The sequence below is a fragment of the Ailuropoda melanoleuca genome, chromosome 12, assembly GCF_002007445.2.
Source record: "Ailuropoda melanoleuca isolate Jingjing chromosome 12, ASM200744v2, whole genome shotgun sequence".
Taxonomy (NCBI): domain Eukaryota; kingdom Metazoa; phylum Chordata; class Mammalia; order Carnivora; family Ursidae; genus Ailuropoda; species Ailuropoda melanoleuca.
Genome location: NC_048229.1, coordinates 7788206 through 7815476, shown reverse-complemented (window position 1 = coordinate 7815476; position 27271 = coordinate 7788206). Strand labels below are relative to the sequence as shown.

The 27271-nt window shown below is 42.0% G+C and overlaps 1 protein-coding gene across 2 annotated transcripts; it reads left to right on the top strand.

The window, feature by feature from the left end:
* Positions 1-21981, top strand: ANAPC7 (anaphase promoting complex subunit 7). 2 transcript variants are annotated; one of them, XM_011225965.3, is made up of 11 exons: positions 1-201; positions 4639-4825; positions 8149-8268; positions 11486-11597; positions 12024-12177; positions 12886-13028; positions 14927-15044; positions 15594-15790; positions 18433-18657; positions 19336-19486; positions 21111-21981. In XM_011225965.3, exons 1-11 carry the CDS (start codon positions 101-103, stop codon positions 21298-21300), a joined length of 1698 nt encoding a protein of 565 aa, XP_011224267.1. In that variant the 5' UTR covers positions 1-100; the 3' UTR covers positions 21301-21981. The 2 variants fall into 2 exon arrangements, with proteins under 2 accessions (XP_011224267.1, XP_011224269.1); XM_011225967.3 differs by having other exon boundaries at positions 65-201; positions 4614-4825.
* The last annotated feature ends 5290 nt before the right edge of the window (positions 21982-27271 follow it).

Sequence of the window (27271 nt, the reverse complement as noted above, 5' to 3'; positions counted from 1 at the left end):
CACGGACCCCGGCGAGGCCGCCATTTTGGAGTCTTCCCTAAGGAGCTTCTACCGGCTTTTCGAGCCGCTGCCGCCGCTGCCCGCGGTCTTGCCGGGCAGGATGAATGTGATAGACCACGTGCGAGACATGGCGGCCGCGGGGCTGCACTCTAACGTGCGGCTCCTCAGCAGCTTGTTACTTACAATGAGTAATAACAACCCGTGAGTTGAGGCGGGGAGCGGCCTGGGGCTGAGGAGAAAGCGGCGCCGGTTTGGGAGCGGGGGTTGAGGGGGCCTGGTAACTGGCGGGAAGGAGCGACCGCGGGCCTCAGCTGAGGCTTCGGGGTCAGCGACGGCATCGTCGGGCGGAGCCGATCTAGGAACGCAAGTTCAGTTAACTCGGTCTCTGCGCTGTACCGGACGCTGGGATGAGCTCCCTGAGGGAGAGGTGGCGAGCGGCGGCTTCGAGAAATGGAAGGCGGAGGCCCTGAGGGCGAGCCTGGCTATGGTTTCTCGAATGTTGTGAGCGGAGGGTTTCCTGAGGCACCTGTCGCCGGGCACAGCGACTGTCACTTCGCTAGGCCGACTCCTGTCTTCCCGGCTCTTTCCCGAAGAATGTTTTCTCGCTCGCCGCTGCTCCAAGAGGCCCACCCAGTCTTACGCCTTCGTCCCCCATCTAAGATTGATTTTTCCCCTTGAGTGTGTCAGAAGGGTCCATGTTCTGGCCTCCAAAACACCTGAAAACGGGAGACTCCTTTTATGGGTGGGAGTGGTGCCCTATTAAGGACACGCGGTGCTCCTTTCTTGTTTTCTTAGCCGCCGTTTGTTGAGTTTAATGACGGATGCAGCACAGGGCTGTTTCCAGCCTTGAGTGCGCGTTGCTCCCCTGTTTATTATATTCTTCCATTGTACTTAAATTAAAATTCTTTCCCATGGCCTTGGAGGCCAAACATTTTTCTCCCTGACCTCATTTCATGCCCTCGGCTTACTGTACTTCAGCCTTGCAGGCAGTTCCTTCTGTTACTTGAACCCACCAGCCTCGCTCTTAACTCAGGGCTTTGCGTTTGCTGTTTAGCTTGGAGTCCTCACGTCGGCGATCTGTATCCTCAGTCAGGTTTCAGCTCAGATAGCCCCTCGTAGGGAACAGCTTCTGTAACTCAGAATTTCCCCTTACCCTCACTATTCCATCCCTTTGCCCTGGTCCGTATTCTGCATCACTCTTTTTAAATTGACATATAATTGACATTTCAGGTGTGCAACATAATGACTTAATTGTATCAGTATATTGTGAAATGATCACCACAGTAAGTCTAGTTAACATCCATCCATCACCACACGGTTAAATTTTTTTTTTCTTGTGAGAACTTCTAAAGATTTTATTTTCGTTTATTTGAGAGAGAGGGTGTAGGGAGGAGTGAAGGGAGAGGGACAGGCAGACTCCACACTGAGTGGAGAGTACAACTCGGCTGATTTCACAACCCTGAGATACGACCAAGGTGGAAATCCAGAGTCTGATGCCCAGCCAATTTAGCCACCCAGGTGGCTGAGAACTTTTTTAAGCTCTGTGTTCTGCTTCATTCTTAACACCTAAGGAGGTCAGCACAATGCCTTTGTGCAGTGAGCGCTCTCATGTTTTATTGAATGTGCTAAGGAAGTGTGTACAAACTTAGGGAGGTAAAACTGTCCAAATTGACACATTTAGTAAGTGGAGGAGCCACGATGTCTGGGCTTTGGTCCTTCTGATTCTGAAATCTTAGACTGATCCACCACAGTCTGCTACTTCTAAGTGGCATAATTGAATTTTCTACTCAGGGTGGATCCATTTGCATTTGGCCTGCTCTAGAAGCTGTCTAGGTCAGAAAGGAAAAACCCCTTAAGTGCCTGTAATGCAGCTGCTGCTATTTTATTTCCATTAGTGTGCTTCTAGATTTCGCTACGTGAGACCCATCATTTCACCACCATCCACTTAGTGTTGACAGTGAGGAGCCCTGGTCTCTTTCAGCCTTCTGTGTTTATTCTGGAGCGTTTCAGTTGGTTTTGAGTGATTGGTCAAGGCACACTTTCCATCACTGGGAATTTGTGCACCAGTTAATCATTTTTCTTGGTTCTTGAAGATGTTACAGGATAAAAGCTGTTTAATCCTCTGACTTGGCTTAGCCCATATTTCTTTCTGTTAGGTTAAACTGGCAGTTTCCTAGCTTCAGGGAGGTCAATTTAAATTCCGACCTTTACCATGTATTATTAAATGTCCTTATTGAATTGACACTATACACATTAAGAAAAATTCAAACAGTACAGAAGAGGTATGCAGATAAGTGTCTGTCCCTGAATCTTGAACCTCACCCCACCATTTTTCTCCAGAGGCAACAACCAGTAACAGTTTCCCCTGTATCATGCCAAAGATAATTTATGGGTGAATAAGTAGGCATGTGTTAAAATATATAAATATCTGAATTCTTTTTCTGAGTGTAGTAATATTTTCTGTCAAATCTTACTTCTCAGTAAATATGTAGAATCTCAGAGTTGGAAGAGATCTTAAGTATTTGAACTAAACCTTTAGTCCTTAAATTTCCTTTATGATTTTATATCCAGTGTTCAGCCTAGCTATCCTTTTTTTTTTTAAGATTAAAAAAAATCAGGATAAAATGACAAACGTACCATTAGATTTCGTCCTTTTAAAGAACACATTTCTCTGGTTTTGGGTATATTCACAGAGTTGTACAACCATCACCACTATCTATTACAAACATTTTCATTATCCCCAAAAGAAACCCCATATCTGTTAGTAAGCATCCCTAATCTCACTTCCTCTAGCCCCTGGCAGCCACTAATATCTGGTACTTATTCTTGAGTATCCTTCATTTGTTGACAGATTATTTACAGAATTGATTGTGACTCTTCTTTCCTTTTAAGTGACTATAGCTTTTACCTGTCAAAGAAAAATGTGTAAATTCCTCTTAATTTGCCAGGAGTTAGGGCGGTGGGGGGTGGGGTGGAATTAAATTAAAAATATATGCCCTTCCCATTAAGAATGGTGGTCGGCCTGGAGGCAGTTATAATGCTTGTGAGCAATGTTCAACATTAATGAAAAAGTTTTGAAACATTGTTTTACACTTTCCTTAAACCCCTAAGACTCAGGGAGATAAAAATTCTTTTAGTGTTAATAAAGTGTACTTTTGGGGTGCCTGGGTGGCTCAGCTGGTTGGGCATCTGCCTTTGGCTTGGGTCATGATCTTGGGGTCCTGGGATCGGGCCCCCTGTTGGGCTCCCTGCTCGGCAGGGAGTCTGCTTCACCCTCTCACTCTCTCTCTCCCTCTGTGGTCTCTCTCTCAAATAAATAAATAAGAAATCTTTTAAAAATTAAAAAAAAATGGTTTGGGGCTCCTGGGTGGCACAGCGGTTAAGCGTCTGCCTTCGGCTCAGGGCGTGATCCCGGCGTTATGGGATCGAGCCCCACATCAGGCTCTTCTGCTATGAGCCTGCTTCTTCCTCTCCCACTCCCCCTGCTTGTGTTCCCTCTCTCGCTGGCTGTCTCTATCTCTGCCGAATAAATAAATAAAATCTTAAAAAAAAAATGGTTTACTTTTGTATGTAAAATTAAAAAAAAACTTTCATCAAATAAGGCTAATCCTCTTTCTATCCCACTCTATCCCATTGGCTTATCCTGTTCTAGTCCCATCTTCAGTATTTGAAGAATTTTCAGTTCCTTTGAAACCTCTTTTTGTTTAGCACTTTACTAAAAAGGTTTCAAAGCAGTGAGGTTTCACTTTTCCAGATTCTTCAACCCTTCTTTGGTAGTGTTAGTTAAATCATTGTGCTTTCTCTCATTTGTCTACATTAAGCTAAAAATTGATGCTAATATAAGAAAGTATGGATATATGTCAGACTATTAAATTAAGAGGCCATTGGGGGGGCACCTGGGTGGCTCAGTTGGTTAAGTGTCCAACTCTGTATTTCGGCTCAGGTCATGATCTCATGGTCGTGAGATTGAACCCTGAAGCAGGCTCCATGCTCTAAGGTTCTCTCCTCTCTTTCTCCTTACCCACTCCACTTGTGCATGCTCTCGTGCTATCTCTCTCTTTAAAAAAAAAAAAAGAAAGAGGATTTGGGCTAAAGAAGGGGAGGAGAAGATGTATAACATTTCTCTTTGTCTATCTGTGTATTACTGAATTTGATTTAGAGGTATCATTACTTTTATAGTAAATAAAGGAGAAAAGCATATTAAAACAGTAATTTAGGGGCGCCTGGGTGGCACAGCGGTTAAGCGTCTGCCTTCGGCTCAGGGCATGATCCCGGCGTTATGGAATCGAGCCCCACATCAGGCTCCTCTGCTATGAGCCTGCTTCTTCCTCTCCCACTCCCCCTGCTTGTGTTCCCTCTCTCGCTGGCTGTCTCTATCTCTGTCGAATAAATAAATAAAATCTTTCAAAACAAAACAAAAAACAGTAATTTAAAGCAGTTTCCTGTATGTGTTGACCATATTAGCATAGAGTATAACTCTCATGCCTCTCATTTTAGGGACTAGCACTTAAGGTGCAATGACTTTTGTAGACTGTCATTACACAAGGCTTTTTATGCTAGACTTATGTGGGTACTAAGGAGGATGTTCTAACATTGCAAAATAACCCATGTAGGGGGTATATTTTCTTTGTTTTCTAGTGAGTTATTCTCCCCATCTCAGAAGTACCAGCTTTTGGTGTATCATGCAGATTCTCTCTTTCATGATAAGGAATATCGGAATGCTGTGAGTAAGTATACCATGGCGTTACAGCAGAAGAAAGCCCTAAGTAAAACTTCGAAAGTGAGACCATCAACTGGTAATTCTGCATCTACCCCACAAAGTCAGGTAAATGGAGATTGACGTGTGATTTTTTTTTTTTTTTTTGAGAGTGAGAGAGACTGAAGGAATTTACACGACGGCTGATTAGATGTAGAAGATGGAAAGATAAGTAATTTTAAAGGGGAGCTGACTGAACAAACAAAGATGAAAAATCACTTAGATGCAAGAATGCAAAATTCACTCTGGATGAATCTAAAAATGGAGTTAAACCTGATGGGTTTAACTGAAAGTTATTATGTGGGTTCACTGAAGTTCTGCATTGTTCCTCCCTTTTATACCGACAATTCAAAATTATGTGGGTTCACTGAAGTTCTGCATTGTTCCCTCCCTTTTATACCGACAATTCAAAATCTAAAGTGTTTTTATAATTTTAATTAAAGTACAACTTTTAAAATGTAACTCAATTATTAGGATTGTGAGTACCTAGGGAAATTTATGGGAAATATTCTAAGAGTTTCTGCAGTTTCAGTAGCTTGATAATTAAATAAATGAAGGGGAAATCGTAATTTCACAGAGTCCTCCGATTTGACAGAGTCATCCAGTTGCTAGAAATTAACCCTAATAGACTCATGGAAGGTTTACAGGGTGTATGATAGAACCAAGGCTGGTTATTGCAGTGGTTTGTAATGGTAAGAAACTAGAAGCAAAAGTTTTCATCAGTAGGGTCTAGTTAAATTAGAGCATAGCCATAAGATGGAATGTGATGGAACTTACTTAAATGAAGAATGAGATAGAGGTGCACATGCTGATTTGGAAACAACTATATGCATTAGTAAGGAAAATGAGGTTTGAAGAAATGTTTCAATGCTTTTTGTTTAAAGGGGATAGTTTACAGATATATAAATATATTCTGGTATATACTATATATATATATAGATAGATAGATATAGAGATACATACACACACACGGGTAATATGCATGAATGATTTTGTGTGTTTGAAGGAAAGGAATTTAACTGTGGGAAAGCTTTAGGGAAAGGGAAACTACCTTGCAATTTGACTCTGTCTTTGTTTAAATTATATGTGCAACTTGTATTTAAAAGGAATGTCAGGGGCACCTGGGTGGCACAGCGGTTAAGCGTCTGCCTTCAGCTCAGGGCGTGATCCTGGCGTTATGGGATCGAGCCCCACATCAGGCTCCTCTGCTATGAGCCTGCTTCTTCCTCTCCCATTCCTCCTGCTTGTGTTCCCTCTCTCGCTGGCTGTCTCTATCTCTGTCAAATAAATAAATAAAATCTTTAAAAAAAAAAATAAAATAAAATAAAAGGAATGTCAGTAAAAATACATACATACATACATTAGAAGGAATGTCAGTAGAATGACCTGGGAGTGAAATTATAAGTTATGTTTTTTCTACTTTGTATTTTTCCATATTTTGAAAAAAGACAAATTAATATAGTTGCTCTATTTTTAAAGCCTCTAGATTTTCATCTTTTGTTTCTTTATGTAAAACCTTTGTTTTTTGTTATTAAAGAGCTGATTACCAGGATCTTCTCTGTTTTCTTTCCCTTTTTAAAAAAAAATTTATTTTTGTTTATTTATAAGATTTATTTATTTGAGAAAGAGAGTGGGGGGAGGGACAGAGGGAGACAAGCAGACTCCCTGCTGAGCAGCAAGCTTGGTGCTGGGCTCTCTCCCAGGACCCTGAGGTCATGACCTGAGTCAAAATAAAGAGTCAAACCCTTAGCCGACTGAGCCACCCAGGCACCCCTATTTTATTTTTTTAAAGTAATTTCTATTCCCAGTGTGGGGCTCAGACTCACAACCCCAAGATCAAGAGTTGGATGCTCCACTGACTGAGCCAGCCAGGCACCCCAGGATTTTCTGTTTTCTGGCACTGAGTGGAAGTCATGTATATTATCCACATAGGGTCATTCCTAGAAGTAGCTAACTTTTTGAGTATTGAGTATGCCAAGCACCATGCTAAGCCTTTCATGTTAATTAAATACATTTAATCTTTAAGAAGTTCTTTTGACCTCACATTTTTAATTTTTTTTTAAGTTTTTGTTTTAATTCCAGGTAGTTACCATTATAGTGTCATATTAGTTTCAGGTATACAATGTAGTAATTCAACACTTGCATACATCACCCTGTGCTCATCACAACTAGTGCACTCCTTAATGCTTATTGCTTATTTAACCCATCCCCTCCCCTCCCTCCCCTCTGGTAACTGTCAGTTCTCTATAATTAAGCTCTAAGGAATTTTTTTTTAATTAAGATATAATGTCATAAAATTAACAATTCAGTAGGTTTTAGTATGTTCATGAAATTGCACAGCTATCACCACTGTTTAATTCCAGAACATTTTTATCACCCTAGAAAATTCCCATGCCTGTTACCTCCTCAGGCTCTGGGAATCACTAACCCCTCTGTCTCTGGATTTGCCTCTTATGGATATTTCATGTGAACGGAATCATACAATATGTGACCTTTTGTGTCTGGCTTTTACTTTAGCATAATGTTCTCAAGTTTGATCTGTGTTATAGCATGAATCAGTTCTTCGTTCTTTTTATTGCCAAATAATATTCCATTGTATGGGGGCACCTGGGTGGCTCAGTCAGTTAAGCATCCACCTTTGGCTCAGGTCATGATCTCAGGGTCCTGGGATCGAGCCTCGAGTTGGACTTCCTACTCAGCGGGGAGTCTGCTTCTCCCTTTCCTTCTGCCCCTCCCCCCATTCGTGCTCGCTCTCTTGCTCTCTCAAATAAATAAATCTTAAAAAAAATATTCCAGGGGCTCCTGGGTGGCTCAGTCGGTTGAGCGTCTGCCTTTGGCTCAGGTCATGATCTCAGGGTCCTGGGATCGAGCCCCATGTGGGGCTGCCCGCTCAGTGGGAAGCCTGTTTCTCCTTCTGCCTGCCACTCCCCCTACTTGTGCTCTCTCTCTCTCTGACAGATAAGTAAAATCTTAAAAAATATATATTCCGTTGTATGGATATGCCATATTTTATGTATTTAGTAGTTGATGGAAATTACTTCTACTTTTTGTCTATCATTAATAATGTTGGTATGGACATTTGTGTGCAGGTTTTTTGTTTTGTTTTCAAGTAGGCTCCATGCTGTGGATGGAGCCCAACATGGGGCTTGAGCTCATGACCCTGAGATCAAGACCTGAGCTGAAATCAAGAGTTGGACACCTAACTGACTCAGCCACCCAGGTGCCCCAACATTTGTGTGTAGGTTTTTGTGGAGACATAGGTTTTCAGTTCTCTTGGCTGTATGTGCAGGAGCATAATGCTGTGTCATATGGTAACTCTATGTATAAACATTTTAAAGAACTGCCATACTGTTGAAGTAGTGTTTTGAAGAGATGTTTTCATTACCTCTTAGTGTCTTCCATCTGAAATTGAAGTGAAATACAAAATGGCTGAATGTTATACGATGCTAAAACAAGATAAAGACGCCATTGCTATACTTGATGGGATCCCTTCAAGACAAAGGACTCCCAAAGTAAGTTGAATTAACAACTTGTTATATAATATTCCCCTACCCGGTCCTTCCAACCCACTTCCTCCATGTTTTCTCCATGCCTTAGGGAGTCCATCTGAACATTTTACTCTTCAGTCACTTTGTTCCCTTGTTAATGGAGTGGATGAGGTTCAGAGAGATAGAAGAATTAGTTTCCTATGAAACCTTGAAAATTCAGCTGATGAAAATGATAGCTGGAGAATACTACAAGTGCTCATTCTTTGGTATTTCTTACCATAGGAAATAATAATTTGCAAATTCTTCCAGGTGGCAGTGGTACTTTTTTTAGAACCTCATGTTTTGCATGCTGTAGGTGCCCCCATTTGATAATGTAAATGAGCTTATTAGTCCCTTTGTTTTAAAAATCCAAGATTACAAGATCTTTATGTACTTATTTGTATGTGGGATATATATATTTGTGTTTGATGTGGCAACATATTATATAATCAATAGAACACCTTCAGCTGAAATCAAGAGATCTCGTATCTTGTCTGAGTTTAGGGCATACAAGCTGTGAACTGTGTAGTTGAACTTGGGCAAGTTACCAATCTGAACTTTACTTTTTTTTTTTAATTTATAAAATGAGGTTAATAAAACTTTTCTCTGCTGACCTTTGGAAAAATAAAAAAGTTCATATGTGAAAGAATACTTTTTTAACATACTATTTTGTAAGGAGTATTACATTGGGTCTCTTTGAATAGTTTGAGTCCAGTTTAGAAGAACAGTGAGAATCCTTGCTCTTAGGGTTGAATTCACATCAGTAGTTAATATTCTAACATATGCTCTCATGTCACCTGCCTTCCTCACTTCATTGAAGAACCGTTCGGTGCAACTTATGCTTAACAGTGAGGAATTTTATGTGTAAGATGTCTGTGTACATCCTCCTGCCCTTAAAAGAAGAGGAATCTAAACAGTGGTATATTTAGTGTTTTTTCACTTAAGTGTTGCTGAGTTTTAAAAGTAACCAATCAAACTTGATGAGAATGTGTTTAAGCATCTCCTTCTATGGAGGATCTATTTACTATATTCTGAGTATTTTAAAAGCTAAGCTATTTCCTCAGTTTATTTTATGCTATTAAGAACATTCGGAAGCATATTATAGACTAACCTGTCTCATAATAAGCTTGGATGCTATGTTCTGTTTTCTGATTCACTATGAAAGACTTATCCCAAGTATAGTTTTTTTGCATATGGGAAGAGTGTCTTCCTTTTGGAAGATGCCATTTTGATTATAAACTTGAATGATGCCTTTTCCTTATCTTATTGGAAATGTACCACAATTTCCTCAATGACTTGAGGGTGGGGACGTTTTTTGAAAATGAGTAATGGCAGATACTCTCAGTTTGTGGTATCCAACGCTTTGGTGTTTAAAGCCATCATTTTAAGAGGGACTAGAGGAGTCCACATTTGTTAGGAGTACATATCCTTCATTCTGTAGAGCTGTTGTAGCCAGGAACAAAGATGTGTGCCTCAAACATAAACCTTATAATATTTACAGTTTTTCTTTCTTGTCCGTTAGGGAGTTAACTGGCTTCTCAGTCTGTGTAAAGGACAAGGAAGTGAGTCAAAATACGTCTAAATGAACGTCTGTTAATGTATGGTAAACACCACCACACATTTCTTCACATTTTAAAGGAAAATTCCAGTGTGAGATTATTATATCTTGGTAAATCTTCAACTTTTAAGAGTAAACCTATCAACATACAACTTCTCACTCAGTTTTAAGAAAAAGATGACTGCTTGTGTTTATAACTGGTAGAATGTGGCTTTGTGATGTTCCCAAGTAAGGATCTGTTTTATAAAGAATTGCCTTTCTCATAGGTAGTACTCAAAACTCATTCTTTTGAAGTGATAGGTAGTTTAAAGGGAATTTTAATATTTGTTGAGACAGATGGTCTGTTGGTCATAGTTTGTTAATAACAAGCAGTCAAGAAAGGATCTTAAATTTAATCTTTTATTCTTTTCAAGTATTGACACTAATACTGGAGTTTTCCTTTAAGTATTTTCTTTTGCATTTTCAACATAGCCTAAAATGGAAAAGGTGAAGCCAAATAAAGTTTTATTTCTAATATTTCATTATTTCATTATTTGAATCATCAGTATGGATTAATGCCATACTAGATTGTTTTATATACTGTAAGTCATAATTGGAGCAGATGTTCTTCATCCTCAGAGCCACTCTTTTGAGTAAATATCTGGCGTACCAGGCTACAGATAACCAAAGAGATTGGGGATTGGCTTTTTTTGTGTGTCCTCATGTTGACTGCTTCCTTAGGTTAATGATCTGGCAAACACTAGTGCTATGTTTAAGATCTTAATATTAAATTGGAATGTTCTTTTTTTTCCCCTCTCTCTCTCTGTACTATTAAGATCACTTACTTTTCCCTGTAACTTCTACGTTCTTTGGAACTTGTAGGTTTTCTCAAATTTTCCTTGTTGTGTTTTTAGAAAGGGTTATTTTAAAAGAGCTGTACTGAGTTACAAATTTGAATTGTGCTAAAAGTGCATTTACTGGATTTAAGTGATGTAGCTAATCTCTGGATCATTGTACCTCTAGAGGTCAGTTAGAGTTTGATTTTTGTAGCATCACTTTGATGAGTCAGGTAGTACTTGTGGGTCCATGCTTTCAGTGTTAGAAAGGCTAGAGTCTAGCTGCTAGAATAATTGTCAGAGAGAAGCCAAGTATTTACTCTGTATCTTGTCATTTTCTTTTTGGGGAAAATTCATTTGATCTTTCTTAACAAGCTGTGTTAAGAATTCCTCATTTTCCTATGTCTTGATATTAATTGCATTTAAAATATGTAAACTTGAGCACTCTAGGGTAGTTCATCTTCTGTCTTAAGATCAAGAAAGAATCAAGGTAATTAGAATTCTGTAACATTTCTCAAATAAATATTACTCCCATCTCCAGAGGCAGCATCTTTGGTCCAGATAGTACGGGGCCTTTTGGTTGGTAAGTGAGAGGAATTTGACTTCCGTCTTAGAAATGGGAGGACATAGGAAAAGCGAAGGTAGTAATTTCCTCTTTGGTTTGAAAAATGGGATTGGTCTTTATTTATTTCCACAGGGCTGTGGGTAGGTTTTCCAGTAAAAAGTAGAATAGTAGCTGGTAATAAAAAATTAGGACTTAATTGGTGGTGAGATATTTTCTTTGCAATATATGCTTATCTTACTGTCTTTTTGTTTTTGTTTATTACAGATAAACATGATGCTGGCAAACCTGTACAAGAAGGCTGGTCAGGAGCGCCCTTCAGTCACCAGCTATAAGGAAGTGCTGAGGCAGTGCCCGTTAGCCCTTGATGCCATACTAGGTACAGATCATTCTCAGCCTATTTCTTTGGATTGTTTACTCTCTGAGATGGTAGTTCTTACTCACAGCTGTACGTTAGAATCTGTACATGCCAGGGCACATGGCTGGCTCAGTTGGAAGAGCTTGCGACTCTTGATCTCGAGGCATAAGTTCAAACCCCATGTTGGGTTTAGAGATTACTGAAAAAGTAAATTAAAAAAAAATTTGCCCATGCCTAACTTCCAGAGAGTGATTCAGTAGATTACTGTTGTCATGTATTTTTCACGATCAAGAAATGTTAAATTATGGTTGTTTTGTCATCTGCATCTCGCTTAGAATAGGGAAAGGGTTACCTTGTAGCCAATGGAAAGAGTAGCCTAATGCTTCTTTGATTGTGGAAGAGGGATGCTATGCTTCACCTTATTTCTCCTGTTTTCTGTTGGATTAGGTTTGCTTTCCCTTTCTGTAAAAGGCGCAGAGGTGGCTTCGATGACAATGAACGTGATCCAGACCGTGCCTAACTTGGATTGGCTGTCTGTGTGGATCAAAGCATATGCTTTTGTGCATACTGGTGACAACTCGAGGGCAATCAATACCATCTGGTGAGAGCCACAAAGTTAATTCAGTGCTCTTGAAGCCCTTTGCTTTATGGAGGTCTGGTGTAAAATAGAAATATGAGATGCTTATTTCTTGGTGTTGCAGCCTGTTGTCCTCAGGCTTGCTTTAGTCTCTTAATGTACTTAATAGTCCTAAGGGTAATAATCTCTGCCTTGAGGGCCTGTTAAATGTAAACTTTGACTGAGTTCAGCTCTGTTATTTGTAAAAGTGGTAACCTTCCACAGCTGGCTGCCGTAGTTGTCATGCTTGAACTTGGAAGAACATCTTTTTGGATGTCCCAGAAGCATAGATTGCAGCATCTGACTTGGGTTGCCTCTTTCGGACTGGGATTTTCTTTCTAGTCAGGTAAAGTCCAAGGATAAGAAACTGGGTTTTGTGTTATGCGAAGTCACTTTTGAATATTACATTTAGCTCCATGTTGTCCTCTGAAAACCTGCAATCAGTTCTTTCTAGGTAATGAGAGAGATTTCTGCTTCATTGTGTATATTGGCTTTCTTATCATGTATAACTTTCTTTAAATCATAAGCTCAGAGTAAGAAAATCTAGTGTATATGATTTGTTTGAAAAGCTTTTTATTATGAAAAATGTCATATATACACAAAAGAAAATAGTGCTTATGTGCCTGTCACCCAGATTCAGAAACTAAGAGGATTCATAATAAATGTTAAGGGTCACTGTTTAATATTTTGAAGTTCACTAGAGAAAAAGTCCTTATTGCGAGATAATGTGGACCTGCTGGGAAGCTTAGCAGATCTGTACTTCAGAGCTGGAGACAATAAAAACTCTGTCCTCAAGTTTGAACAGGCACAGATGTTGGATCCTTATTTGATAAAAGGTAGGTTATTCTTGAGCCCTGGTGGAAGTGGCTGCGGGGGGGGGGGATCAGAAAAGAAAGGGAGACAATGTAGTATAATATTCTGATGCCATTTTTCATAGAAATATTTTGCGAAACTTATTCTAGTAGCGTTTCACTTTTTTTTTTTTTCAGGTCTGATACATGTTTCTAACACTTGAGTAATTCCATTTTGAGCATTTGTTTTTGCTCAAATTCAAGTGTCATCTCCAGGCAGATCATTATTTGGCTCTTTTTCTTTTGGGAGGGGTGATAGCCCTTCCTTATGATTTATAAATTTATGGTGTGCCTGACTAAGAATTTGGATGGCATCCCCCAAACCATAATATCCTTTTAGGGGATTTAGCTTTACTGTGTCCTTAGTATACTTAAAAGGGAGTAAGTGAACAGGCATTAAGAAAGGAATGAGTTGATTAACGGAAGTAATTAGGAATGAACAACAACAAAAAATCATTGATCTCAAAGATTATAGCTGAAGGGGTGAGCCATAGGGACTTCCAGAGGATGAGTGTCCATTGACTGGCAGTGAGTGATGGGCAGTGGGAAATAAGTCTGATAGATAGGCTGAAATTTGCTTATGAAGTCCCAAAAGAGGCCATCAGAAAAATATGGCCTTGTGACAGTAGTTAGTCCTGTAGACTCTTAAGCCATGAGAACTACAGAGCAGGGAGATGAGAGAACAGATCCAGAAAGATGAAATTGTTTGCCCAAGGTCTCCCTCCTGCCCAGTGCTTATTTCTCTTCTCTGAGTTGCTTGTGCCCATGATGAAAATGGTGTGTTAGAAGTACTAGTCTGGCAGTAGCTGGCAGCTTGGAGTTGGAAGCTCAGGCCCAAGTTTGGGGGCCAGCAGGGAGTATTGCAGTGATCTTGGCAAGAGAGACATTTTCCTGGGAGTCTGAAGGGATAACAAGGAATGAAGGGGATGGTGGTAAGAGATGGGTGACAGCAAACATGGGACCCTTTTAATAGAATACGAGTAAGAATAAGCAGGGAGTGGGGTGATCTTAAATCAGCTGGACTCCAAAAAGAACTAGATGCTTTATCTGGAATAGGCTACTTTTTCTGAGACTAACCAGCATATTTAAGTGTACACTCTGGACCGTGCCTAGGCTTCTTGAAGAAAAGAAATTACTTGATGCCTTTTTGGGCCTTTTCTGGTTATAAGTTAGGATAACTGTATATCATGTCACAGATTGTAGGGATGAACAGTTCCCAAAAATAATTGGCTTTCAAATTGTGAGTTGTAGATCTTTTTACTCCTTTGCTTTTTAAACTTTTTGGATGTGTTTTGTCTTTTTAATAGTCATTTTTTTGGGACATCTGGGTGGCTCAGTCGGTTAAGTGTCTGCCTTCGGCTCAGATCATGATCCCAGCCTCCTGGAATCAAGTCCCACATCAGGCTTCTTGGTAGTGAGGAGTCTGCTTCTCCCTCTGCCTGCCGCTCCCCCTGCTTGTGCACGCTCTCTGATAAATAAATACAATCTTTAAAAAAAAATTTTTTTTTTAAATTTAAGATTTATCTATTTTAAAGAGAGAGGGACAGAGAGCTCACAAGCCATAATGAGGGGGAAGGGCGGAGGGAGAATCTCAGGCAGACTCCCTGCTGAGCACAGAGCCCCAAGTGGGGCTTAATCTCACGGTCCTGAGATCATGACCGGAGCTGAAATCAAGAGTCAGACTCCCACCTGATTGAGTCAATCAGGTGCCTCTTATTAAGTCATAGTAGGAAAGTGGGAATGCTGGTGGGAGGAGCTCATGATGGTGGAAAGGGCTCAGACCATGCTGGAGCTGGGGCTTGAGTGGGGGCTCTGATGAAGGCTGTTGTTCTTTAATAAAGGACACCTGCTGCTGCTTTTTAAAAAAGCCTCTTCCTTTCCAGGAATGGATGTATATGGTTACCTCCTGGCAAGAGAAGGGCGGCTAGAGGACGTGGAGAACCTTGGCTGCCGCCTTTTCAATATTTCTGATCAGCATGCAGAACCTTGGGTGGTCTCTGGGTATGTTTATGTATTCCCTTCTCTCCAGATTTCAGTACATTCTTTGGGAAATTGTGGTTTCTCCCAAATAGCATATAGGTTGGAAACATAGGTTTCAGAGATAATCAGACTTAGATTCAGATCAAGGTCTTTGACTTTGGACACATTAGTTACCTCACTGAGTCTTTTCTCAGACTTTCTTGGGGTAGGTATCCGCTGAGATGGTGCATCGTGCTCAGCACTGGAAGCCATCGGTGAATAGGCCAGAAGGTGCCGCGTTGTTATTTACCATAGCTTTACAGGTTATCTGAATATCTCTCACTTGATAATATATCCAGATACCAGGTTCTTTCCCATAATTTTTCCCTTCTATATCAATATTTCCCTTTAAAAATATTTAGTGTTTTGTTTTTGTTTTTGTCTCCCGCTGCCCTCTAATATCTCAGGTTAAAGCTGTAAGTGTGCTTTGTAATAAGGCTCATGTAGAGGACCTTCTGTTTGGTTTTGAATGACGTTTCTTTACCATTTTCTCTCCGGTAATGTTGCATTATGTTTTTTTTTTTTCTCCAGGTGTCATAGCTTTTATAGCAAACGCTACTCTCGGGCCCTCTATTTAGGAGCCAAGGCCATTCAGCTGAACAGTAATAGTGTTCAAGCTTTGCTACTTAAGGGAGCAGCACTTAGAAACATGGGCAGAGTCCAAGAAGCAATAATCCACTTTCGGGAGGCTATACGGCTTGCACCTTGTCGCTTAGATTGTTATGAAGGTAAGATGAAAAATAGAGATGAATAGTGTGAATCTGTAGGTAATGTAGCATTAGCACTCTTAATTTTTGTTTTTTTTGAGAGAGAGAGCACATGTGCTCACGACTTGTGTGTGGAAGAGGCAGAGGGAGATAGAGAATTGTAAGCAGGCCTCACACCCAGCATGGGGACTTGATCTCACGACACTGAGTTTATGACCTGAGCTGATATCAAGAGTTGGGATGCTTAACTGACTGAGCCACCCAGGCACCCCCAGATGGAAGGTTTTGTTAGGCCAGTAGTTCCCAAACTCTCTTGCATGTTAGAGTACTCTGGGGGTACTTTTAAAAATCCTTATGCCAGGGGGCGCCTGGGTGGCACAGCGGTTAAGCGTCTGCCTTCACGCTCAGGGCGTGATCCCGGCGTTATGGGATCGAGCCCCCACATCAGGCTCCTCTGCTATGAGCCTGCTTCTTCCTCTCCCTCTCCCCCTGCTTGTGTTCCCTCTCTCGCTGGCTGTCTCTATCTCTGTCGAATAAAGAAATAAAATCTTAAAAAAAAAAAAAAATCTTTATGCCAGGTCACTCCAGTACTATCGAAATCAGAATATTGCTGTTGGGAGATAGGCACCAGTATTTTTTTGAAGACCCCAGGTAATGTCAATGTGTGGACAAGTTTGGGAATCATTGCATTAGGCATTTAAAAAATCATTTTGGGCTTTCACTGGACCTTCAGAATATATTTTTTTCATTCTCTTTTCCTGGTTTTTGGTGGGGGAGTAGCTGGGGATGGTTTTTTGTCCTATTTTTATTTCTCAAACATGGCTCACTCCTTAATGTGAATCTGCTGGCACTGTGCTGGAACACAGCATCACTTGGTTATGTCTTTATTTTTTAAAAGTTGTTTTACCTTGGGGCAGAAATATTACTCATAGGGTAACTTCATATCCATATGACAGTGTTGGTTGTGGGAACTAGTCATTTCATTGTGACCTCCTGAGTGGGCACGATCAGGGTCAAACTTTGTTTAGTTACATCCTATTTTAAGTTCATGTGAACTGACCCTAGGAGTTCAAAGGAGTGTGCCAGCTTCAGCAACATTTGGTGACTCAGTCACAGATGTTAAAATAGATCTTATAAAATGCAGTTCCTCCAAAGCATATTTTTATAAGAATTTAAAAATAAACCCAGGAGTCTAGGAGTGGCTTGCTCTTAACAGGAAGATGAGTTCAGATTTGAGAAAATTTGGAAGTTGGGGTAAAGAACAAATCTGCTTAGATAGTCAGAGAACTATGTGTATTGTGGATTTGTTCTTAAAGTATCCCCAGCACACCAAGTTTTTGGTTCCGGATTAAATTTTTAATCCTGAAACTAACTTCCTAGCCTCTTAGTTGCTTTTATCACACTAGTTCCTTTCTGCTGTGTGCCTGTTTCACAAGAGCCCAGGAATGCAGTTGGATAATGAACCCCACAGTGCTTGGAAAGAGGATGGTTAGAGTCATTGGGGGCAGAGGACCTTCTCCAGGCCAGTGAGGCTTCATGGGTTGCCGGCACTCAAACCACCATTTGAAGTTTTGAAGCAGGGTAACTGATTATGCTCTCTGGTACTTCTTGCAACCTCCAGCCGAACTTCCCTTATGGGCGGAGGCATTGGAGTAGTGAAGAGCATTCTTTCCATTTCCTTCTGAAGTTCCAGGAGGGGCTTTAGCAGGGAAATAAAACTGCTTAATAAGTAGTTACAAACAGCCATATTCTGAATCCAGCACGTTGCCCTGAAGAGTTAGGTAATTTCTGATTAAGTAACCATAGTGTGTGGTAGAATGTGCACAAATATTATAAATGCTGCTAGGGTGGAGGAGTACGCAGAGAAAATCTGCCAGGGATGCGTGGGTTTGGGGTTTAAGCTGTTTTTCTGTTTTGATGAGAGCTTTGTGTCAAAAAGTACTTCCTCTGTTCTCAAGTTCTTGGCAAGAAGAGTTGAGAGTTGTCTCTGATTGAAGAGTCCCCATAGGGCATCTTGTTGTGGGTGTGGTAAGACGCAGGAGCTGCCAATCTTGGTGTATTTGGTCCATCTGCTAGGCGTTTTCTATCTAGGTTAGGGAAACCCTCAGCAAATGTCTTTTGAGATATCTTTTATGTTTCAAATGAAAAGTTGTCCTTTCTTCTTAGGTTGCTCCCTAGGTCCATTAGTAGAAATTATACAGCTAGTAATTTTATAGAACTGGACATTCACTTGGAACTGTAAAGCTCTCCCACGTGAGCCTGGGACTAAAGATGACCGAATTAATAGCTCGTTAAGAGGCAGTGAAAGTGAACCTTGCGCTTTGTTGTCAACATCATCTTTATTTCAAGTAATGATTAAGGTCGTGTTTGTTCCTCTTAACATTCAGCTGGGCTGCCTACCTGCTTCATTTTACTTATGCCTGTTTCCTTTGCTTACTAAAGGTGCCTTTGCAGTGCATCAGCCTTTTTCTACATCCCTGAAGTGCTTTGGGGGGAGAGCACTTCTTATTCCATCAACATACTCTCTAGTCTAATGTCATCAGAGTTTTCCCCTGGCCTGCCCTTTGTCTGAAGCTTTGAAGGTTTGCAGTTTGGAAGGTTGTCAGGGTGAAAGCATTGCTTAGAGTGATAATGTGGTTGAACTTTCTGTTTTATTTTTTCAGGTCTCATTGAATGTTACTTGGCTTCTAACAGTATTCGTGAAGCAATGGTAATGGCTAACAATGTTTACAAAACTCTAGGAGCAAATGCACAGACCCTTACCCTTTTAGCCACTGTTTGTCTTGAAGACCCAGTAACACAGGAGAAAGCCAAAACTTTATTAGATAAAGCTCTGACCCAAAGGCCGGATTACATTAAGGCTGTGGTGAAAAAAGCAGAACTACTTAGTAAGTGTATCTTATTTACTTCCCTTTTGTTGTTAATTGTATAAAACCTGATCTCATTTGGATTTCCTGGTCCCAGCTGGTTACAGATGACCAGACAGGTGTGTGCCTTTTGTAGTAGGTTTGAGCGCATGTGGATTGGTTTATATTTAGCACAACCAAATGTAGATGGCTTAGACTAGCTTGGATTGGCAGTGACTGACTTTTTGAGTGGCTCAAACCAGCTATACTTGGTTGGTACCTGTTCAGTTCACTTTGATCTGGTTTGGGTTGTCCTGAGCTACTTTGGGCTGAATAGAACTGCTGTAGCCAGCTTGAACTATTTCGACCCATCTGGGTTTGCGTATGACTTTCCTTTTAGCTTTGGTTTTTTTAGTCCTGATTGATGATGAATCCTGGGTTTGGGCTGGTTTGATAAATAAAATGCATTTTGGCTTTTTATTTGAACTTAGGTTTAAGAGTAAAATTTAAAGAATCAGAACTCAAGCTCCACATTTCTTAATGGAATAGGAATTCGTATGAGCTTGTTCTTATTTCTTGCCAAAGCACTGTTCTCTTAAAGATATCTACAAAGAGATTATTGAATTGTGATCATTGTTGTGGTTTTGTATATATGATTTGAGATGGGAGTGTATTTTCAAAATGTGTAAAGTAGAAAAATGAGGATCTTTTTCTTTGCAGGCAGAGAACAGAAATATGAAGATGGAATTGCTTTGCTGAGGAACGCACTAGCTAATCAGAGTGACTGTGTCCTGCATCGGATCCTAGGAGATTTCCTTGTAGCTGTCAATGAGTATCAGGAGGCAATGGACCAATATAGTATAGCACTAAGGTAGGCACTTAGCCTCCCATGGGGGGAAGGTTAATGAGGGGAAGAGGAGGCAGGGAACTACGTAATAGGAGTTCCGGAAAGCCACACACTTTTGTGCCCGTGGTTGAAAACGGAGTACTAATAGTAATGGTAGAAGAGTTACTTGTGAGTTCATAACTTCTACAGAAAAATTCATAGACTATATTACAAGCAACATTAAAGAACTGTTTCACTCATAAGCAGCCCATATCACTATATCACCTGTTTTCATTTGTATAGATCATCTTCTTGGCCTTGCCCACATAAACATATTTTTATAGGGTATATGTAGTATATATTTTATATTCTGCTTTTTCAAATCGAAGTATTGTAAGTACTTTCTCATGTTTCTACCTATTGTAGTAAAGAACTTAAGCTCTGAAGTTTGAATATTACCTTCACCTGTTATCTTGGGCAAGTTACTAATAGGTTTGTCTATATCTACCTTAGTAGGTATTAAGTGATTAAATGAGGATTAAATTATTATTCCATGTAAAGCTCTTAGTGCTGTGCCTGGTACATAGTAAATACTAAATAAATAGTGGTATTCTTACTGTTTAATACAGAAGTGATTTATTTGAGGGTTGTCTGTGTGTCTGTAAGGTTATGGTGAAGGCCTGTCTTTAATCGAGTCTGATCACATCCATTTATTTGTTTAGCAGTTGAATACCTGGCATCTCAGTAACCATTGGGTATGCTGTGATTCTGGGAGCTCTCAGTCTCAGACATAGACTGATCGATGCCACGTGCTAAGTGCTGTCATAGCAATCTCTAGAAGGCAGGGTGGGAGTCCCAAGGTTGGGGAGCTCTGGGTGGTGTGGGTGAGAGCTGTATGGAGGGTTTCAGAGAAGAGGTTAAAAATCAATCTACAGTTATAGAATTAGAGGTGGAATTTGCTAGAGATTGGACACCTCCTGGCCTTGGTGATAATCACAAAGGTTAGAGGAAGAATTGCTTAGAAGCCAAGTAAATAAATGTTCTGAAGCCTCTGAACTTTGGGGATTTTGGCATGTGTAATGATTTTTAGCTGCTAAACTTGTGTGCCGGGTAGAGGTAGATTTGGGTCCTGGAGTCTAACCTAGGAGTTGACAAATGTGTTCCATGGTAAGCATGATAATTTTGGTTGACTACTGAAGTGCCGATATGGTTAATCACATCATAAGAACATGAAACAACTTCACGCACAGAAAAATAAGGTTTGTTTGTTTTTTTTTTTTTTTGTAATTTTGTAGTTTAAAATCTGATACTGTTAAGAAATTACATTTGAATTGTTCTGTTAATGGTTGTTTGCTGCTTTTTCATTTGTGTTATCTAGTATCTTCCTCTAGCAGAATGCTGGGGTAATAAGTGTGAAAATGTGTAAGAAATACGTGGAGAAAAACTCAAATTGAGAATTCTAAAAATTAGAAGAAGACACCTTTTTTCACTTCTAATGGTGGACTCCCTCAATCTCGCCTGTGGAACCAGAGTTGTTTGGAGAGGCCAGGCGTTAGCACTTTCTCTGTGACTGGGTGGTCATTTCACTGCCGTGCCAGGGAGATGACACATCAGCCAGCAAGAAGCAAGGCAGAGATTCAGGCCTCTCCTTTGTTTTGTTGTCCCCTAGTTTGGACCCCAATGACCAGAAGTCTCTAGAGGGGATGCAGAAGATGGAGAAGGAGGAGAGTCCCACGGATGCCACTCAGGAGGAGGATGTGGACGACATGGAAGGGAGTGGGGAAGAAGGGGACCTGGAGGGCAGCGACAGTGAGGCGGCCCAGTGGGCTGACCAGGAGCAGTGGTTCGGCATGCAGTGAGGCAGGCGTCAGCTCTGTGGCCACACTGGCCTGCCCTGCTCTGAGCACTTCCGTGGACTGAAGGAGCCCGGAGGAGCCCGCTCTCTGGGAGGACAATGATTCCGCATGTAATTGCAGCAGGGGTCTCTACCCCTTGCTCCATATTTCTAGTAGTGAATTCATTTTTAAAAACTGAGCCTGACCGACCTTCCATATATCTCTATCCTCCCCTGCTCCAGTCAGGGAGGATCGAGTGAGCTCTCTGGGAGGCTGCAGATGTGCCAGGGCTTCTGGGACAGAGTGCTTTTTATATAACTAATTTCTAAATCTGAAAGCTTGAGGAGTAGACAGTGTTTTGTCTGTGACATTGTGGGTGAGTTTAAAGGAGTGACCTATCACCCAGAGCAAGAGTGTCCTCTCCCATGTCAGACACCAGCATGGGCTGGCCCTTTCAGAGAGGGTTTCCTGTTCCGGAAATCATCATCTTGAGCTGTCCAAACTTCCCTAGTAACCTTGCTTCCTTCTGCAATGTTAGTAATGCCTTAAGCTGACAGTTGCTATTTTGCAGAACAGTTTTCCTATTTGCTAATCTGGTAACTTGCCTATGACCCTGGGCCGGATCTGAGAAACGGGTGTGACCTAAAGCATGAACAGAGGCACACCTGGGGTAATTAACTAATAAAACTGTTTTTTGTACAGTAATGGTCTTGGGTTGATCAGAATGGAAGCCCTTTATAGATTCTTTTTTTTATTTTGGGTCTCTGATTTACAGTGCATTGATTCAGCCCCAGAATTATTTGCCATAAATACACTCCCTTTCTTCCCAGACTGTTGGGAGCCAGGAAGATTGGGGTTTTGGGTAACACTGAGCTGGTTCATTTATTTGTATTTTTGATTGGTTAAATTCCCCTGGGGGAGAGTCTTTGGCCTGATTGTAGCTGGTTCTGCCCAGTTCTGTCCAGGGTACTAACCAAGTAGGTGTCTAGTTACAGCATTCTGTCACAGGGTCAGCAGGAGGCGCATTTCCTGGGCTTGGTGCTGGGAGATTTCACCTACCCTCTTGTTTCTTAAGATGCCATGCTTTTCACTGTATCCTTAACTTGGAGGTGAAGGTCAGGAGAATGGCACAGTTAACCCCAAATTCTCACTAAAACAAAATTAGAGGTGGTACAAAATGTGATTTTGATATAAATGGAAAGTTCTGTTCTAAAGCGTAAAAACAGTGGAAGTGTGCAGTAGTTTAGGAGCTCAGAACGTGGTAACTACAACTTCAAATGGGCAAAAATGTTATTGTTCGAGTTATCTTTCAGTATGAGACTCAAAGCCTGGGCAGCACCATTTGATCAAGCAGTTTTTAAAGAGACCAGCTGGCAGTTGGGGTCGTTCTAGGTGAGCATGCTGTCAGGAGAAGACACTGCTCATTGGCCTCGGTGCTTCCTCTGGATGTAGCTTCATGGCCTCCAGCTTCCTCCTAGTAGCCATCACCAGTCAGTGCATTGGGAAAAAAGGTGAAACCTCTGCCATTTCCCTGGCTTGGGGAAGAAGCCCAGCCACACCCAGCCTACATGTTGCCGCATGCCAGGCTTGTCACTATTACCTCTGAGATTCCTATGGGGTCAGGATGTGCCCTGGAGCCCAGGCCCTGTGTATTATTACCTTCCTTCAGCACCAGCATGTTCCTCCCCTTCCCTGGGCTGGCCCTTAGCTCTGCTGCTAGCCCCTGGATCATCCCAGGCCCCTCCATCCCAGCAACACCCTCGGCTGGATCTCTCTGACCCCTCCCACCCACAGGTCCAGCATTTCTATCCTGACCAACATTTTAGGGTCAAAGCCGGGTTGGAAGAGGAAGCTGAAGCTACATTTTTAGCACACCTGATGTAGGATTGAAGACATTCTTGGTCCACATCAAAGAATGGGAGGAGTGTGACTTGAAGGGTGCTGAAGATCTCACCTGGCATTGCTGCTATCACTTGGTCTCACAAAAAAACCTCATGAGGGCAGGGAGCCCCAGGAAGCAGGGACAGAATCAGGCTGCCAGCTCTCTGGCTGTCTCATTGAGCCACCTTCCAGGAGACGAAGCATCTTGACAAGGAATGGGCTCTCAAGTGCCTGTAGTCACCACAGGTACCCTCTGGTGTCTGGAGTTCCACACACCATTAAGGAAGGGGATGTTTTAACTAATCCTGTCCTTTCCCGCCAATCGCTTCCAGCTTGTTCGCAGCACCAATTTGGAATCAGGCTAGGTTCTTTAAAAGTCCCTGCTCTCCCACTGTCAGAGCTGCGGGTCAGGGACGGGGTAGTTTGCTTCCGTGGCCTGAGCTCCCACAGCTTCTGGGCTGAGGACAGAATAAGCCCACAAGGAGGTCAGTATGGTGCCCATTGTGTATCCCATTACTATGACCAGGGTAAATGCCAGGCTGCCAGTCTTTCCCTCAGGAATTGAGGATTGGTGGTGTCACTGAAGCCTTGTCTTTTTTCTCCTGAAGGTCCCTCAGCTAAGCAGGGAGGCAGGGTCCTTAGGAAGGGTGCTCCCTGCCCCCTGTCTTGGGCATTCACACTCTGAACCCTTGCTGTGTGCCAGGGACCTGGCAGATACGGCCCTTACAGGGTTGGTGTCAGGAGAGCTGTCCTTCCCAGCCTTAGTTTGGGAGCCATGTTCCTGCCAATGAGTTCTTCAGAGAATGAGACCAGCTTTTGCTAAAATCTGTAATTCTCAAATTGATGATGCAGATTGTCAGGTACAGCATCAAACCTGAGTCCAGATCTAGGACCCAGGCCCAGGAGTCTGCATCTTCAATCACTCCCACCTTGGTTTCCTATTCTGATGCAGGCATTTTGTGGTCCAAATATTGAGAAACCTGGGGGAGGGGATTTGAGGGTCCCAGAAGCTGTAGGCTTGACCTCAGAAGGCCCATAGGGGCCTCACTGTACAACTGTCTGACCAGGTCTTTGGAGGCCATGCCCAGACCAGCTTGGCCAGCCCTGAGGCCACAGGCACTGCCTGCTGCATGGTGACTGCATTCTCTGTGGCTACAGGCAGTGAGGCCTTACTCGACAAGCACTTTACCGTGGCCTCTGGGGACCATGGCCTTAGTCAGGCCAGCCAGGAATCCCTGGCACTGGGAAGGCCCATTGAGGTAAGTGCCTCACTAAGGTTTTCCACTTCTCTCTGGAGCCTCTCCACCCTGGGGCAGTGGATGGGTGGGGGGTGCACCAGCTGTCACTTTCCCTCCTGGGGCACAAAACGGCAGGCTTCTGTTGTCTAGGTGCTTCTGTGCTGCTCGGACTGTACCACTAGACGGGGCCAGGGTGTGTGGGGTTTTTCCAGATTACTGTGGAAGATGTCGGGTGTTGGCAACACAGAACATGTCACTTCACAAATCACACAGTATCAGCAACACCAGGAACAAGCCAGAAGCCAAGTCGGTCTCCTTAGCAGCCATTAAAACAGTTTAAAAATAAGAGTACCCTCATGCATTGTTGGTGGGAAAGTAAAATGATAGAGCCATTGTGGGGAAAACAGTCTGGCAGTTCTTCAAAAGTTTAAACAATTACCGTATGATCCAGCAATTTCACTTCTGGGTACATAGCCAAAAGAATTGAAGCAGGATCTTCAACAGATACTTGCACACCCTTGTTCATACCAACATTATTCACAACATTGAAAAGGTGGAAATAACCCAAGTGTTATATTGTTGCATGAATGGATAAACAAAATGCAGTATATACACACAATGGAATACAATCCAGCCTTAAAAAGGCTGGCGATGTGTAAATAAGGCAGGGCTATCGCATGGCACAACATGGGTGAACCTTGAGGACATGCTAAGTGTAACAAGCCAGTCACAAAAGAAGAAATACTGTATGCTTCCACTTAAATGATCCCTGGAAAAGCCAACATTCATAGAGACAAAGTAGAATGTGGGGGGGGGCGGCAGGGAGCAGGGATGGGGAATTAGTGTTTAACAGGGAAAGGTTTCCATTTAGAATGTTGAAAAGGTTCTGGAGATGGATGGTGGTGATGGTTGCACAACATGAATGTACTTAATCCCCCGAACTGAAAAATGATCAAGATGGTAAGTTTTGTGTTTATATGTATATATATATATATATATATATATATATATGGGGGAGAGAGAGAGTTATATACACAGGCACACACATGCATATATATGCAATTATGTATATATACAAACTATATATACACTTTATATAACTAAAACCAGTAAAGAAATGACCTATAGTTCTGTCATCCAGACAGCCCCATGAACACATGTATTTGTAATTATATGTTATATAAATGTACACATAATTTTTAAAATTCGAAGAAAGGTATATAATTAAAAATCTACCCACTTCCCAATCTCTACTGAATTCCAGTGTCTCTCTACAAAATAAATGTTCTGGTTCTAGCTTTAGAAAGATAGTTTTGAGTTTTTACTTAATGATCTATATATGAAAGTTACACTAAAGCAGTCATGCTGTCACTCTGAGAAATTCCTGCCAGAGGTTGTCTGTGTGCTCTTCCTTGTTTGACAGTTCCACAGAATTCCATTCTGTGGATGGAACAGTTTCTGTAATCCTTCTGCTGTTGGTGGACACTTGTTTCCAGTTTTGTATATAATTATTACAGTCTGCACTGTCGTGAACATATTTTGGCATTATCTAAAGACACAGGTCAAGTTCTTTGTAGTGTAATTTCTGGGTCTCAGACTATGTCCATTTAAGGCTTTGATGGATGCTCTCCGATTGCTCTCCAATATCTTGTTCCCTGCGGTCTCATCGATAACCAGTGTCAAGGGTTGGGTTTTTTTTTCTTACCAGTTTTAGATGTGATAAATATTCCATCATTTTTATTTGCTTGAGCTACTATTTGAGCGATCATCTGGACCAGGCCACAAGGCAAGCCCTTTGCTTATGTAATCACATCTTAACATACCCCTGAGGCATAAAGAGAAAATGGACTAAGGTCCTCAGCCCTGCCTTATTTACACATCGCCAGCCAGACTGTCAAGGGCGACATCAGCACGACGCAACTCTCATTTGTCACTTAAATCTTCCAGTGTCTGTCTATAAACAACCCTCTGGTGACCTCTTGTGCTCACAGCTTTTTCCTTCTTTGGGCAAATTCCCAGGAGGGGGATTTCAGAGTGATAGTGCCATAATCTTTTTTGGAATGTTTAAGGGGTCTGGTTGGCTGGTCCCCTCTCTGTTCAGTGAATCTGTAAGCCAAGGCTGGCCCTGTGGCCTCCCCTTCTGTCGATGTGGCTTCCCCTGGCCATCCCAGTCTACCCAGGGAGTCAGTCCATTTATTGGCTTCAGGTTAGGGGTGAACCAGGAGCTCCCTAGTCTCTGAAACTCCCACTTGGCTTCCCTCAGTGGAGTTGAGAGCTTCTGGTGGACTCTAGGGATGTCTGCCAAGGCATCTGCCTTTGCTTTCTTGGGTCTTTGAGATTTGTCCTTTTCCCATAGGACAACCCTTCCTGGCTCTAGGTTGGGGAATGTTTTCTGGATTGAGATCAGACCTCGTTTATTCTAGGGTGGAGGAAGACTGTGCTTGAGGGTTATGGTGTGTGGCGAGTTTGCTGGCTACTTGTGTTCTGAGTCCCTATCTTCTTTCAATGCCCCATTGAAGGAATCCCACTCTCCCCAACAGGAGGGCTGAGCCTGTCAAGGGGAGGGCCTCTCCATCACTAGGTGGAAGCCAGAGGTCCATGGCCTGTCACTGGCTGTGTGGTCATGGGTAACTCTCAGCCTCTCTGTGCCTCCATGTTCCTGTGGAAGAGAACTCAGAGAGTCTGGTTCTGCCTCGCTGTTGTTGGGTGTGGGGGACTTTGTGGTAGGGATGTCAGTGTTCAACACTTGGGTGGAGCATGTGGGAGGGAAGCAGCCTCCCAGGGCTAAATGGGATCAGTGACCTACAGGCTGGACCCCTTTTGCCACCGGATCAACAGATTTGCCCTGACCCCATTCCTTGACAGATTTAGTTTTA